General features: G+C 51.1%; 2 protein-coding genes across 3 annotated transcripts in view; one reads left to right on the forward strand and one right to left on the reverse strand.

Moving 5' to 3' along the window:
- LOC123745325 (GTPase-activating protein CdGAPr) overlaps window positions 1–17,319 on the forward strand; it is a 427,987-nt gene that overhangs the window by 62,765 nt on the left and 347,903 nt on the right. The gene's annotated exons all lie outside the window — the stretch shown is intronic.
- On the reverse strand, window positions 15,815–16,330 carry LOC138350167 (uncharacterized). The gene has a single exon (XM_069300496.1). The coding sequence runs from the start codon at window positions 16,328–16,330 to the stop codon at window positions 15,815–15,817; it is 516 nt and encodes a 171-aa protein (XP_069156597.1).

Raw genomic sequence — 17,319 nt, forward strand, 5'->3', positions numbered from 1 at the left:
TCCACGCTCTTATGCCAGGCATGTACCGTGCATACCCACCGCAGGCTCCTGTGGCGCTGGTGGCTGAGTGGACAGCATGCTGGATACATAGTCTTGTGGACCGGGGTTAGATTCTCGGCGCCGGCGGAAACAAAAACGGGCAGAGTTTCTCTCACCCTGATGCCCCCTGTTACCTAGCAGTAAATAGGTACCTGGGAGTTAAACAGCTGTTATGGGCTGCTTCCTGAGGGGGAAGGGGGGAGTGTATGTGTTTGTGTGTGAAGTTAGTTGATTAGTAGTTAGTAACAATTGATTGATTGACAGATGAGAGGCGGGCCGAAAGACCAAAGCTCAACCCCGCAAGTATAACTAGGTAAATACAGGTAAAGAGGGGAAGAGAAAGGGAGAAAGAGAGAGAGAGGGAGGGGAAGAGAAAGGGAGAGAGAGAGAAAGAGAGAATAAAGATCTACTCAGAACCATACACAAAGATACTGCTGTATAGCACAGATTAATGGCTTCCTGTCTCTCTCCCTCTCTCACCCCCCCCCCTCACCGTTCTTGTGGATAACAACATAAGAATGAAGGTAACTGCATTACGGGCTCACCATAGCCCGTGCTACATGAACATTTCGTTTTGTGTAGCTCAATCTAAAACAATAACAAGAAGGTCTAATGTCCCTGATGTGCCTATTCACCTAATAGTAAATAGGTACCTGGGAGTTAGACAGGTGTTATGGGCTACTTCGTGTGTGTGAGTGTGGAAATAAAACAGTTGAATGATTGACAGTTGAGAGGCGGGAGCAGAGCTCAACCCCCGCAAGCACAACTAGGTGAATACACACACACACACACACACACACACACACACACACACACACACACACACACACACACACACACACACACACACACACACACACATACAGGGGCCTCGTAGCCTGGTGGATAGCGCGCAGGACTCGTAATTCTGTGGCGCGGGTTCGATTCCCCTACGAGGCAGAAACAAATGGGCAAAGTTTCTTTCACCCTAAGTGCCCCTGTTACCTAGCAGTAAATAGGTACCTGGGAGTTAGTCAGCTGTCACGGGCTGCTTCTTGGGGTGTGTGTGTGTGGTGTGTGGTGTGGGGGGGGGGGGAAAAGTAGTTAGTAAACAGTTGATTGACAGTTGAGAGGCGGGCCGAAAGAGCAAAGCTCAACCCCCGCAAAACACAACTAGTAAACACACACACACACACACACACACACACACACACACACACACACACACACACACACACACACACACCACTGCTTACATCGCTTAAAATAAAAATAAATAATTTTACCATTATTATTCAATTTATTCCGGAAGGAAGCGAAACATTACCATCACGGCGGGTGCCTTTCACCCCCCCCCTCCCCCTAGACCCAGGCAATAATCCTTCACCCCCTGCGTCTCCCCCCCCCCCATGCAAACCCCACCCCCCAGAATCCCCCACCCATGAACTTCCCCCCCCCCCCTGCAACCCCCTACCTTGTCGAGGCCCCTATCTTGAGTTTACCTTGAGGTTATCTTGAGATGATTTCGGGGCTTAGTGTCCCCGCGGCCCGGTCCTCGACCAGGCCTCCTTTTTGTTACCTCCAGGAAGCAGGCCGTAGCAGCTGTCTAACTCCCAGGTACCTATTTACTGCTAGGTAACAGGGGTATTCAGGGGTGAAAGAAACTTTTTTGCCCATTTGTCTCCGCCTCCACCGGGGATCGAACCCAGAACCTCAGGACTACGAGTCCGAAGCGCTGTCCACTCAGCTATCAGGCGCCCAGATTCGAGTCGAATCGAGCGCCCGAGTCCTGACAAAGTGCACCGCTCCGGTAAGTCACCTTTTGACAGGTTAAGGTGCACGGGGCCAGGGGCCAGATTCACGAAAGCACTTACGCAAGCACTTACGAACGTCTACATCTTTCCTCAATCTTTGACGGCTTTGGTTACATTTATTAAACAGTTTACAAGCATGAAAACTTCCCAATCAACTGTTGTTATTGTTATAAACAGCCTCCTGGTGCTTCCGAGCTCATTAACTGTTTAATAATTGTAAACAAAGCCGCCAAAGATTGAGGAAAGATGTACAAGTTCGTAAGTGCTTGCGTAAGTGCGTTCGTGAATCTGGCCCCTGGCTGTCGGAGACACAAGTGCACCGCCAGACCACGGAAATAGAACAATTGTATTAACTGAATGTTATTTTCGTACAATAGCCGAGGCGGACCCACGCGTTCCTACACAAGTCTCCCCTAAAATAGAAATACGAGATGTTGGAGTGCAGTTAAAGGACTTGGAAGGAGGTAGGAGGTTTTAGGTACCAAGTGGGCATGGATACACGGAGAGGTGTACCTCTTTTTATCAATGTATTTACACTCTACAGCTTACTGTAGTCCAGTACTGTACTTTACAGTGTTTACGGGCTCACCATAGCCCGTGCTACATGGACACTTCGTTCTGAGACAGCAACAAACTGTAGTCCTGGACTATGCTGAGGACTAAAATATAGACTTGCTGGTTGGTCACTAAGCTCCTGGGATGAGGTAATATTGCCCCCTAGAGGGCGATAGGCCTCGACCCCCAACACCGAACTACAAGGTAAGATGAGTGTTGGAGAGGACGGTAGTGTTCATGGCAGGAACAGGTGACTTCAGACCTTATGGTCCATACCGAGGGCGGCTGTTACCTTGAGGCCCAGACACAGCCCGCCGGAGTACATGATGTCACCATAAAGAAGCATAAGGCTTCTTATGGAAGCCTTGTGCTTCCCATCTTAAGGGAAGGCAGACGGGGAGGAAGGTAAGTATAGGAGAGAGAGAGATGGGAAGGGCTAGGCACTCGAGATGGGAAAAGAAGAAGAGAGTAGAAGTGGAGTGAATGAATATAAGGGATGAGAAGGAGGGAATAAAGAGCGGACCACATGAAGAGTGGTGAGGTGCCATCTTTGGAGGGGATGGGGGGGAGGGGGGGAGGAAAAGTGAGGAGGAATAGGGTTCCTCTCCGCCCCACCCCAAACCCACACCATTCCCACAACCCCGACACTCATTACCCCACTCCCCCCCCCCCACACACCCCCAGACAACCAAATGAACATTTATTCATCCAATATTAACTCTGTAATAAATTCCAGCTTCTATTGCAACACGAAACTACACAACTACCGACTGATGCAGCCGAAGCCTCGTTACATAATATCATAATGACCCTAAATCTCAAGGAGTAAAATTAAAGACTAAAGAACTGCGAAAATATATATTTTTTCCACTTTATGAAGTGCAAACGAGAAGAGAAGCATGTAGCCGACACCTAGTGATCAGCGAGCTTGAGAAAGGTGAGAATTTTGTCGCCAGAGGTGACAGCGAGTGACTCAAGAGATCAGCACAAGAGTTGGAACTATATACAGTGGAATAGAGGTTACGAGGCGGGACCCAAGCGTTGAAGCTCGTCTCCTGCGACCATAAAGAGGGGGGGGAGGGGGTAGTAATGCACATACGGACACAAACTGTCTGCCTTTCAAACTCCAGTCAAGAAAAATGTATTTCCTTTTTAAAAACAAACTCTTAAGCAATTACACATAAAAGGTCAACATTAGGTAACAAGTTGCCTTTTGTGGTGGTGTACTTGTTCAACACTGCCTGCCTCACACTGCCTCCCCTCACACTGCCTCCCCTCACACTGCCTCCCTCACACTGCCTGCCTCACGCTGCCTGCCTCACGCTGCCTGCCTCACACTGCCTGCCTCACGCTGCCTGCCTCACGCTGCCTCCCTCACGCTGCCTGCCTCACACTGCCTGCCTCAGGCTGCCTGCCTCACGCTGCCTGCCTCACGCTGCCTGCCTCACGCTGCCTGCCTCACACTGCCTGCCTCACGCTGCCTGCCTCACACTGCCTGCCTCACGCTGCCTGCCTCACACTGCCTGCCTCACACTGCCTGCCTCACGCTGCCTGCCTCACACTGCCTGCCTCACGCTGCCTGCCTCACACTGCCTCCCCTCACACTGCCTCCCTCACACTGCCTCCCTCACACTGCCTCCCCTCACACTGCCTCCCCTCACACTGCCTCCCCTCACACTGCCTCCCTTCACACTGCCTCCCCTCACACTGCCTCCCCTCACACTGCCTCCCCTCACACTGCCTCCCCTCACACTGCCTCCCCTCACACTGGCTCCCCTCACACTGCCTCCCCTCACACTGCCTCCCCTCACACTGCCTCCCCTCACACTGCCTGCCTCACGCTGCCTGCCTCACACTGCCTGCCTCACGCTGCCTGCCTCACGCTGCCTGCCTCACACTGCCTGCCTCACGCTGTCTCCCTCACGCTGCCTGCCTCACGCTGCCTGCCTCACACTGCCTCCCTCACACTGCCTGCCTCACACTGCCTGCCTCACACTGCCTGCCTCACACTGCCTCCCTCACACTGCCTGCCTCACACTGCCTGCCTCACACTGCCTGCCTCACACTGCCTGCCTCACACTGCCTCCCCTCACACTGCCTCCCCTCACACTGCCTCCCCTCACACTGCCTCCCTCACACTGCCTGCCTCACGCTGCCTGCCTCACGCTGCCTGCCTCACACTGCCTCCCTCACACTGCCTCCCTCACACTGCCTCCCTCACACTGCCTGCCTCACACTGCCTGCCTCACACTGCCTGCCTCACACTGCCTGCCTCACACTGCCTGCCTCACACTGCCTGTCTCACACTGCCTGCCTCACACTGCCTCCCCTCACACTGCCTCCCCTCACACTGCCTCCCTCACACTGCCTGCCTCACGCTGCCTGCCTCACGCTGCCTGCCTCACACTGCCTCCCTCACACTGCCTCCCTCACACTGCCTGCCTCACACTGCCTGCCTCACACTGCCTGCCTCACACTGCCTCCCTCACACTGCCTGCCTCACACTGCCTGCCTCACACTGCCTCCCCTCACACTGCCTCCCCTCACACTGCCTCCCTCACACTGCCTGCCTCACGCTGCCTGCCTCACGCTGCCTGCCTCACACTGCCTCCCTCACACTGCCTCCCTCACACTGCCTGCCTCACACTGCTTGCCTCACACTGCCTGCCTCACACTGCCTCCCCTCACACTGCCTGCCTCACACTGCCTGCCTCACGCTGCCTGCCTCACGCTGCCTGCCTCACACTGCCTGCCTCACACTGCCTCACCTCACACTGCCTCCCTCACACTGCCTCCCTCACACTGCCTCCCTCACACTGCCTGCCTCACACTGCCTGCCTCACACTGCCTCCCTCACACTCCCTCACCTCACACTGCCTCCCTCACACTGCCTGCCTCACACTGCCTGCCTCACACTGCCTCCCTCACACTCCCTCACCTCACACTGCCTCCCTCACACTGCCTCCCTCACACTGCCTGCCTCACACTGCCTGCCTCACACTGCCTCCCTCACACTGCCTGCCTCACGCTGCCTGCCTCACACTGCCTGCCTCACACTGCCTCTCTCACACTGCCTGCCTCACACTGCCTCCCTCACACTGCCTCCCTCACGCTGCCTCCCTCACGCTGCCTCTCTCACACTGCCTGCCTCACACTGCCTCCCTCACACTGCCTCCCTCACACTGCCTCCCTCACACTGCCTCCCTCACGCTGCCTGCCTCACGCTGCCTGCCTCACACTGCCTGCCTCACACTGCCTGCCTCACACTGCCTGCCTCACACTGCCTCCCTCACACTGCCTCCCTCACACTGCCTCCCTCACACTGCCTCCCTCACACTGCCTCCCTCACACTGCCTGCCTCACACTGCCTGCCTCACACAGCCTGCCTCACACAGCCTGCCTCACATAGCCTGCCTCACACAGCCTGCCTCACACTGCCTGCCTCACACTGCCTGCCTCACACTGCCTCCCTCACACTGCCTCCCTCACACTGCCTCCCTCACGCTGCCTGCCTCACACTGCCTCCCTCACACTGCCTCCCTCACGCTGCCTCCCTCACGCTGCCTCCCTCACACTGCCTGCCTCACACTGCCTCCCTCACGCTGCCTGCCTCACACTGCCTCCCTCACACTGCCTCCCTCACACTGCCTCCCTCACGCTGCCTCCCTCACGCTGTCTCCCTCACGCTATCTCCCTCACACTGCCTGCCTCACACTGCCTGCCTCACACTGCCTGCCTCACACTGCCTGCCTCACACAGCCTGCCTCACACAGCCTCCCTCACACAGCCTCCCTCACACTGCCTACCCTCACACTGCCTCACCTCACACTGCCTCCCCTCACAGTGCCTACCCTCACACTGCCTCCCCTCACACTGCCTACCCTCACACTGCCTACCCTCACACTGCCTACCCTCACACTGCCTACCCTCACACTGCCTCACCTGCCTCAATATGCCTCGCCACCTTCTACCTGTTGCCTTATAACTCAACTTTTCCCTCATCCCCCCCTCCCCCCCCTTGCCTCATCCTGGAGGGGGGGATTTGTTGGAGGGAGGGGGGGTGCAGCTGGTGGGGGTGTTGTGTGAAGAACAACACTGTCGATGGTAGCGAGTATTAAGGTCACCCTCAACCTACTCTTTCATCACCAGTTGCCTGTCTGACGTGACGGGCAGAGCGAGGAGCTCCTGGGGCGGAGGTGCCCTGGGGTGGGGGCGGGGGGTCAGGGGGGGAGTGACCCCTGGGGTGGGGGGAAGTGACCCCTGGGGTGGGGGGGGGGGAGGGCGAACTTTGACCCGCTGCACCTGACCCGAGGTCATGCGGGTGGTAGAGCCAGTCACAGGTACAGGTACCGAGGGTGTGGTACAAGGCCCGCAGCTGGTACCCCAGGCAGATGGTACCCCAGGCAGTGTGCCGGCACTGCACCAGCTGTCACCACAAGCAGCCAGCTGGTCGTGGCTCTCCCAGCACACAGGTAGCGACCAAGGTTGTGGACGACCACGACCAGGATTCACGACGCATTTGCGCGCCCATTTACGAAACCTGTACATCCTTAATCCTTAAGCCAGCTTAGCTTACATTTACTAAACAGTTGACGCGCTTGGGAACTTAACGACCCAAAGTTTGACCCGCTACAAACTTAATAACCCAAAGTTATTATTGTTATAAACAACCTCACAGTACCTCAAAGCTCACTACAGTAAATGTAAACAAACGCGCCATGATTGAGGAAAGATGTACAGGTTTCGTAAGTGGTTGCGTTTATACTTGATATTCCCTGGCGCAGGACTGCGTTTCAACAGTGTGTTTCAGACCAATGGCAAAGCTTAGCAGGGAGTCGCAGGAGTCTCCAAACCCGCCACCAGCACCAAGCCTGCAGGACACGTTGAAGCTGGACCAGTGTGGTCCCACACGGGCACCACACACACACACACACACACACACACACACACACACACACACACACACAGGGCTTGTGTGTAGAGGGAACCAAGCCTCCTGGGCACCACACACACACACACACACACACACACACACACACACACACACACACACACACACACACACACACACACACACACAGGGCTTGTGTGTGGAGGGAACCAAGCCTCCTGGGCGTGGCCACACCAACGCCTCATCGCTGGGTTCCTGCCACCATTACCGAAGCCAGTAATTACCGGAAGAAAGCACCCGCCCTGGAAGACCATTAGCTCCCGTACTTATAGAACCAGGCGCAGTTTTTCTTGTGTCTGTACTTCAAAAGAACATCACCATCATTATTTTCGTTTCTTTATTGTTTATTTTAACTAATTGACAGCAATTAGTGAAGCTAATTTTGAAACTTCTTTTGAAGAGGGCATCTCTGTGACAAAGACTGGTCGACAAACACCTCCAAAGAATACCTGATCAACCAGGCTATGATTCTGGTTTCCAGATTCCTGAGCCTACTGGGCGCATATCTACATTTGAAGCTGTGTAATAACAACATACTGGAGTGAAAGACACGGAAGGAAGTGCAGAATAGAATCAGTGAAGATTAGAGGTGCCATAGGCACAATCAGAGAACACTGAACATCAGAGGTCCAAGGCTGATCAACACCCTCCCCGCAAGCATTATAAATATTGTTGGAACAAAGGTGGATGGCACCTAGATAAGTTCTTGCAAGAAGTGCCGGACTAACCAGGCTGTAGTAGATATGTGGGCCTGGACGCTCCAAGCAACAGCCTGTTGGACGAAGCTCTCACAAGTCGAGCCTGGCCTCGGGCCGGGCTTGGGGAGCATAAGAACTCCCAGCACCTTCTCCAGATATGCTCTAGGTATGGTATGGAGTCAGCCTTCACCACACAAAAGGCACTACGGGCTCACCATAGCCCGTGCTACTTGGAACTGTTCCAGGTAGCGAATCTTTAACAACAACAACTTCACCACATCACTGCCTAACGCATTCCACTTGTTAACTAGTCTGACACTGAAATGTTTTTTATGTCTCTGTGGGTCATCTGGCTACTAAATTTCCACCTATATCCCTGTGTGCGAGCACCACCCTTGTTAAATAATGTCTATATCAACCCCTATTAATTCCCTTGAGAATTTTGCATGCGGTAATCATGTCTCCCCCCCCTAACTCTGTCTTCTAGTGACGTGAGGATTAATTCCAGTAGCCATTCCTCGGAGCTCATGCCAGTCAGCTCGGGTACTAGTCTGGTGTCAAACCTTTGAATCTATGTTGCTGTGTGTGTTGTACCGGTGACGGCGCTACACCACCACAGTGGAACTGACTGGCTCCCCAAACAACAAGACCAGTCAGTCAGTCAGTCAGTGAGTCAGTGAGGGCTTAAAATAACCACCATCGAGGCTGGAGTCGTTTTCATGACACAGTTAACCTCGTGTACGCTGCTCTGTGATGGCGGATATCCGCTAACATCTCCAGGGTCGTTCTGTTCTGGTACTGGGTAATGAGACGCCCTCAGCCTCCTCTGACACAGTTCTCTTCCAACCCAAGCTCAGTGGTACAGTCCGGGGTTGTGACACCTAGTTCCACAGTTATTGTGAACAGTTCTGGTTCGTGGGTCAGTACCGTCCAGTCCATGTGGTTGGGTATGGGGTCCACCACCGCTCACAGTATGGGTATGGGGGTCCACTACCGCTCACAGGATGGTTATGGGGTCCACCACCGCTCACAGGATGGGTATGGGGGTCCACTACCGCTCACAGGATGGGTATGGGGTCCACTTCGGCTCACATGATGGGTATGGGGGTCCACTTCGGCTCACATGATGGGTATGGGGTTTAATCTCTCTGCTCCATAGGTGTAGCGGGAGTGTTGAAAGGTCTTGGGGCCTCTGATGTTGATAGAGTTCTTCCTCGTAGCAGTAGTGTCTTGAAAAGTATCATCATTGGTATGGCGTCCCCTTGTTTGGAAGGTCATTGTTATCTCACCTGTTTTTTTCTTGCAGTCGTGATGGCTACTTTATTGTGTTCTGTAAAGGTCAGGGGCCAGATTCATGAAGCAGTTACGCAAGCACTTACGAACCTGTCATATTATTAAATTATATTATCTGTCGCTCATTGGAAGACGATTACAATCAGACTGGAGGTTACAGCCAAGGAGCAAAGTTGCAGAATCTGCAACATGAGAGAAGGACATCGTCTGGGCCTCGACCTGAGACACTGTGTCCATCTTAGAGACATTAGAAATATGTGTCCAATAATATACCCCATAGAGAGTTAGGGAAGCACTTGTGTCAAATGTAGATGTTATCCTTAAAGTGTTCTCACACACTTTGCACTCGCAAGATGACGGAAACTCGAGGGTTGTAAGATGTTAACACTTTGTTTGACAGTCACCTGACACTTGAGACAGTTAAGCAAGTCCCAGCTGCGTCTAGCTACACGTGACAGGATGAACAACCCAGCGGCTTTTCTTCCTGTCGCGAAGCGTTGTACATGTTGCTGTGGCGGTGTGTTCACTCACAGGATGAGTGGCGGTGTGTTCACTCACAGGATGAGTGGCGGCGTGTTCACTCACAGGATGAGTGGCGGCGTGTTCACTCACAGGATGAGTGGCGGTGTGTTCACTCACAGGATGAGTGGCGGCGTGTTCACTCACAGGATGAGTGACGGTGTGTTCACTCACAGGATGAGTGATGGTGCAGAATTAACTAGCCCTCCGAGGCAAATTGTAAAATTAATTAGTCTCAGAGTTCACAAGGGCCCCGCTACTCTCCTGGGGACACAGACCCGTGGGACGCCGCTGTAATTGGAGTCAAGATAACCTAGTTACACCTAAAACAACCTAAGATAATCTAATATTAAGATTACGTGACGTTGTAACCTAACATTGATAATTATAACTAAGATAACATAGCAAACCATATATAAGCTAACAGTTATAACAGTAAGATAACATGGCATATATAAGATAACGTTAAAATAACACAGCGTTATGAGATAACATAGCGAGGCTGGCCTCAGCGGCCCCAATACTGCGCAAAAATTCTTACACAATAAGAAAATTGTCCTGTACGATACTCTGGCTTGGCGCAGCGCTGCCACCCGTACAGTAACCCTTTTGTTTATTGCCTAAATTAACCTGATTCTTACTTGACCATCAGGGTCATTATCCTTGACCTTAACCACCAGGGTCATCACCCTCGACCTTAACCACCAGGGTCATCACCCTTCACATTCCAACTTCTGGACATCTGACCAGCCAGTTTTCACGATTTTACACTGTAAAATAAAATTGTGTTGCGTAATCAGAACCTAAGTAACCCATGTGGATATGTGGGCCTGCGGGAAGTGTAGAAGTGTACCCCCGCTGCTTGATGTAAACTGATAGTTTACTATAGTCCGGTAGACTATATAGTTTATATATAGTCTACTGTGAGGGGAGGGGGGAGGCTTGGCGGCCATTAAGGTGGTATGAGATATAATAACGCCCCCCCACAGGCTGATAGGCCTAAGCCCAACACCAAAGTCCTATTGTGTAAAGTGTGAAAGTATTCCATCACGCCGCATGCATGTTTATAATAAATAATACCGACTCGGTGTGTGTGTACAGGTTTATTAGGCTAGTTAGCATTAGGCAAGACTGATGGTGTTTCCGGTATTATAAGAGAGCCCTGACGGCTGGCAGCGCTGCGTGTGACGTCACTCAGTAATCCACACTACCGCATCTGACACAGTTTGAGGGCGGATGAATGAATGGATTACGTCACGTTACTCTGTATTTGGATGCGTAAGATGTTGAATAATACGTGTGTTTGGCCCGTAATGTTGCCTGGGACCGTGCCCCTAGGCGCTAAGTTTCGTATTTTGTCCATTCCAAATAATTCCCATACTCACAAATTTGTAATCGTACGAAACGACATCAATTGCGTTATGTGCTTCGATAGAATGTATATTAACTCCATGTTTTATACCTTAAAAATGTGCAAGGATAATGCCCCTGCCTCTGTTACATAATGATAGTATGTAAAGGGTCGTCAGGTGAGTGAAGTGTTGCTGCCAAGGCGGCCCCCGCCCGACTGGCTGCCAGGGTCCAGTCTGGCCGCCGCCTTGGTGCCGTCTCTCTCCTCTCGCCGGGAAAACGTATCGTACTCTTCGGCTGACAATGTCCTAATATATAGAGTCTATCGTAGGGATGGAGTCTATCGTAGGGATGGAGTTTATTATCGACAATTCTACAGCCTAAGGGGAAAGTAGGCGCATATTTCGGTGTAAATATTAAATTTATCGCGCTGCAGGATACTTAAAGCATATACTTATTGTACTGGAGAAAGTCAAATTCTTCAGTTTAGCCGCTATAGTTAGATATTAGGCGTGCTTGTGTATAGCGAGGCTGCTGGAACCACTAATTATTTCATCCATGATAAAGTAAATAATTGACTGTTTATCAATTATCTGTTAAGTTTGTCATTTGTCTGACTCGTGTAAAGGCGCCATGCTTCCCACTGCCACTGAAGCCGCCAGATTATATTGACAGATAATTTCACAGCATCTGAGGCACTATTACAGTTAAAGAGATGGAGCAATTTACTAATAATTCAGAAGATCTTGTATGCAAAAAAATGTCCCGTTGGAAATGATAAATTTCGTAATTAAAAAAAATAAAACACTTAAAACTGCCATTCATTTTACAAAATATGTTAGCCCTTTAGCAACTTGTTAATTAGGCCTTTTGCAAAAGTATATATTAGGCCCTTTGCATCAACATATGTTGGGCTTTTTGGCAAAAAAAAATCATTTTTTTTTTTTTTAACATGTTGCTGTAAGCAGTCCGTCCTCTCGAGCATTCCCAACGTCGCTAAACTGACGTACTAAATTGCCCGAACCTAACCTTCCTGAGGACCCACAAGATGTAAACGGGACACCAGGTCAACCCTGCCAGCCGCCAAGATTGTCAGTACACCAGCTTTTGGTCCTAAGGGATTTGTACGTCAAAATGCAATGTTACCTTCAGCTGCTTCCGGGGGTTAGCGTACCCGCGGCCCGGTCGTCGACCAGGCCTCCTGGTTGCTGGACTGATCAGCCAGGCTGTTGGACGCGACTGCCTCACGGCCTCCATGTACTGTTGGAGAGTGAAGTGTTGGTGTGAGGGTTATCCCACCTCAGCAACAAGACTAATACAGGGATAAGTTGTATATATTAGTACAGGGATAAGTTGTATGATCCTCAAACGATCTGCTCTTGCAATTAAAAACAATCACTCCACACATATTGCCCGACTATGGAAGGATAACAATCACAGCCAAACCATCAATCAGGTTTTGTGGTCAAATCATAAAGTTCTACTATTTATTGTCCAATTCCATTATTTAATTACTAAGCCAAGCAATGTGGTGAATAGAGGTACATTTAATAATAGGGGACAAACACAGTGGGGTTTATAGGAATTTGCGGAAGCTGTGTGCCCTAAAATTGACTAACCACGCAGACCAACCGGGCTGTGGTGGGTACGTGGGCCTGCGGGCCGCTCCAAGCAACAGCCTGGTGGACCAAACTCTCACAAGTCAGAGTTTGAGGGAGTAGAACAACTCCCAGAAGCCCATCAAGCAGTAGTTCCGGTGTGATCAGTGTTGAGAGGCCGCTGCTTCCTGTCCTGTCTGCCAAGAACAGTTTAGAATCAAAGTATTTCGTGTCCTCGAAGATGTTTGAAATCCTGTGCATTAAAAGGCGAGTTCCTGTTTTTTTGTTTTTTACCAAGAGTTTGCCCGGGGTGGCTTCCGGGAGATCTGCTTGGCTGGTGATAACTTGGTCCATCAGGCTGTTGCTTGGAGCGCCCCGCAGGCTCCTTCCTGCTTTACTTCTCTGGCACCAGCCCGTCCTCACACTAGGCTGTTTAAAGTAGCAGCCTCCACCCCCCAGACGCATGCATCAATGTTAAAACACTGTATTAAAAATTGGTTTGTTCTCATATGTAAATTAATAATATTATACATACAAATTCTATGAATGCAGTCTTTCAAGATAAGCCAATACCCAGTTTTAAATAGAGATGCTTAAAGAACAAAAAAAAAGTGAATCGAGGTATTTAATAAAATATATTGTTAAACTGCCTAAATTCTAAACATCGTGTTTAAAAACTTACGCTTGACCCTGGAAGCACATCTCGGCACACACACACACACACACACACACACACACACACACACACACACACACTCCATACACAGTTTCAAATTTAGATATGATAGAGCCAGTAGGCTCAGGAATCTGTGCACCAGTTGATTGACAGTTGAGAGGCGGGACCAAAGAGCCAAAGCTCAGCTCCCGCAAGCACAATTAGGCGAGCACACACACGAGAGAGCAAGGGAAGCTGTGTTATCTGAGTGTGGGGTGCCAAGTGGCACCGGATGACACCTGACTAAACACCAAGTAAGAATCACTTGGTGGGATTATTACACATTGTCTTACTAGTGGCCTCGGGCCGGGCCCGGGGAGTAGAACCACTCCCAGAACCCCATCAACCAGGTATCAAGTAAGACCTTACATGGCTGGACAGTTGAAATTGTTCTTATCTCGCGATGTGTCTCACTACCTCATCTACGTGATATTTCCCACTCGTTCACCAACTGCTGTAACAGATGAGAAAGTTATAAAGGAACTGAAATCTGATAGTTCTCACTGCCCCCATTATTTCTTGGCCTTTGATAGCCTTAAACATCTGGCGCTGAAATGTCACTTTTGTGTGTCTCTCATGGTACATCAGATTTCCTCTCCCATGGTACATCAGATTTCCTCTCCCATGGTACATCAGACAGTTACGGCCTCTTGAGCCAGAAAAGCGGGTTCTTCCTGCGTAATGTGCCTTAGAGCCACCTCTTCAATGATCCCACACCAAGTCAATGGTAAGTTCTCAAGAATTAGCGATAGCAAGTAATAGTACAACGAATAAAGGGGTAAAAACAAGACAATTACACCTTCAGCCATATATTATCTCTCGAAATATAACTACACTTACCTACACAGTGTCGCTTTCACCCAGGACACTATATATCAGCAGTGTTCTTCAAAACCCGGCGAGTCCACCATCTTCAAGTACACATCGTCCACGCTCAGTGGTAATAATGACCGGTGAGGTCACCTTCCTCAACATGGACCAGTCCACATACTGGATCGTCACTGTCTCAATACCCCCACATCTGCTCTCCTAAAACACACTGGCTGAGGGCTTCAGCAACACTAACAAGGGGTCACAAATAACCACTCCCAGGGGTTCTCTAACACGATCAGCACGTCTCAGGAGGCGGCCAATACTGTCGTCTTGTAACTGGCCAAATCCCGGGTACGTTGTTCTACACAACATTGCATAAGTATAGCAGCTAAGACACTGCTTACTACCGACGGCGGCCACTTGTCTTTCACGAGAACAAGTCAGGAGTTCGGGACTGCCGAAGGTGAACTGATTTCCACAGCGTAATCGCCTCATCACGTCACCTCTGTGAACATACAAGTCATTAGCCAGACAGACAGTATACCGGGCGGACTTAGGATGGCAACCTTTCACCGAGGAACTGAAATTGTGATGGAATGCACAACCTAGATGGCGTTGATATCGTTACGCCACCCACCAGAGGTCATCATGATCGACCTCAATTCCGCCAACAGATGGCGTTGTCTGCGTCTCACCTAATGCCTTGGAGTTGGAGTGCAGGTCCATAGATGGCGCTGAAATCGCCACGCCACACTCCAACAACGGTGTTGACACCGTGACACACTCCCATGGCACATCAGAAGCTCTCCCATGGCACATCAGAAGCTCTCCCATGGCACATCAGAAGCTCTCCCATGGCACATCATACGTTTTTATGATGTGTGATATAAGTGGTATCGGTCAAGAATTGATTGGTTGAGTGTTTGGAGCGTGAGTGATGACTCGAACACCTGCGACTCAGTGCTCCGTGTTTATGTATCCGCTTGTGGCAAACTTGCCTCCCCCCCCATCCTCCGCTGGAGTAAGATGAGGGGGGGGGTGGGGGTGGGGGGCAGGTGTCTCCTGCACGTGTTGACCAACACGGGGCCAGGATGTGTGGGTGGCACTGGAGCACAGGTTGAACAACCATCAACTGCTGAGGTGGTCATTAGTACTCACTCGGTCACGGCCGGGGGACGCTGTGTCTCCCAGCACCGTGACTGTAGTAGTAGTAGTAAGTAGTAAGTAGTAAGTAGTAGTAGTAGTAGGAGGAGGAGGAGGCATCCATCAGTCTCAGCAAACTGATGGAGCCCAAGGGACAATATTGACACGCTTAGTCCTCCCTTCACCTCCATTACCCCTCCACCATGTTTTCCCTCCCTCTTCACTCTCCCCCTCACACTCTCCCTCCCCCTCGCACTCTTCCTCCCCCTCACACTCTCCCATTGCTCCTTTCCTGCCAACTCTATAAATACTAATAGGTGTATGCCTGTGACGTCACTCGTGCTCCATTAACCTGGCCTGCGTATTTTTGTTGTGAGAGGTGAGGGAAAGATTACTACACGAGTGAGAGCCTCCAGGGAGAGCTGAAGGAGTGAGAGAACCTCCAGGGAGAGCTGGAGGAGTGAGAGAACCTCCAGGGAGAGCTGGAGGAGTGAGAGAACCTCCAGGGAGAGCTGGAGGAGTGAGAGAACCTCCAGGGAGAGCTGGAGGAGTGAGAGAACCTCCAGGGAGAGCTGGAGGAGTGAGAGAACCTCCAGGGAGAGCTGGAGGAGTGAGAGAACCTCCAGGGAGAACTGGAGGAGTGAGAGAACCTCCAGGGAGAGCTGGAGGAGTGAGAGAACCTCCAGGGAGAGCTGGAGGAGTGAGAGAACCTCCAGGGAGAGCTGGAGGAGTGAGAGAACCTCCAGGGAGAGCTGGAGGAGTGAGAGAACCTCCAGGGAGACCTGGAGGAGTGAGGGAACCTCCAGGGAGAGCTGGAGGAGTGAGAGAACCTCCATGGAGAGGTTCCTCACCTCCCTCACCATGTAGGTAAGCGAGACACAGCCAGTGTGGAGAGTAAGGTAGGAGAGAAGTGTCGTCCTCGCCCAAGCCCTCGAGGAACTATGGTGAAGGTAAGGTTCGGCCGTGTCCACCTTGACACGGTGGTAACAAGGTGGACACAAGGTGGTAACACGGAGTGTCAAGGTAACCTCTGATACTTGCAGCGAGTGTGTGTACCTCAAGAGTGTCTGCGAGAGGCTGGGCTAAGTCACAGGTGCTGTACAGTGGACGTCAGTAGCGAGAGTGGTAGAGAAATGGAAGGACCTTAGTGGTGAACTGGTCGAGGCACGGTGATTTACACGCGCGTGTACACACACACACACACACACACACACACACACACACACACACACACACACACACACACACACACACACACACACACACACACACACACAGCACAACTTGTTGAGCACCTGGAGAGCATTGGGTTTGTAAACAAGCACCAACATGGGTTCTGGACAGGGAAATCATGCCTAACAAACCTTTTAGAATTCTATGATAAAGTAACAAGGATAAGGCAGGACAGAGAAGGCTGGGCAGACTGCATATTTCTTGACTGCCAAAAGGCCTTTGATACGGTACCGCACATGAGACTGCTATACAAACTTGAGAGGCAGGCAGGAGTAAGCGGAAAGGCCCTAGTATGGGTGAAGAACTACCTAACAGGAAGGAGCCAGAGGGTAATGGTAAGGGGCGAGAAGTCGGACTGGCGAACAGTAACAAGTGGAGTACCTCAAGGATCGGTGCTGGGACCAATCCTCTTTCTAATTTACGTAAATGATATGTTTACAGGAGTGGAATCATACATGTCAATGTTTGCGGATGACGCAAAATTAATGAGAAGAGTTGTGACAGACGAGGATTGTAGGATCCTCCAAGAGGACTTAAACAGGCTGCAGAGATGGTCAGGGAAATGGCTACTGGAGTTTAACACCAGTAAATGTAAAGTTATGGAAATGGGATCAGGTGA

Source organism: Procambarus clarkii, chromosome 44 (genome assembly GCF_040958095.1).
Source record: "Procambarus clarkii isolate CNS0578487 chromosome 44, FALCON_Pclarkii_2.0, whole genome shotgun sequence".
Classification (NCBI taxonomy): Eukaryota; Metazoa; Arthropoda; class Malacostraca; order Decapoda; family Cambaridae; genus Procambarus; species Procambarus clarkii.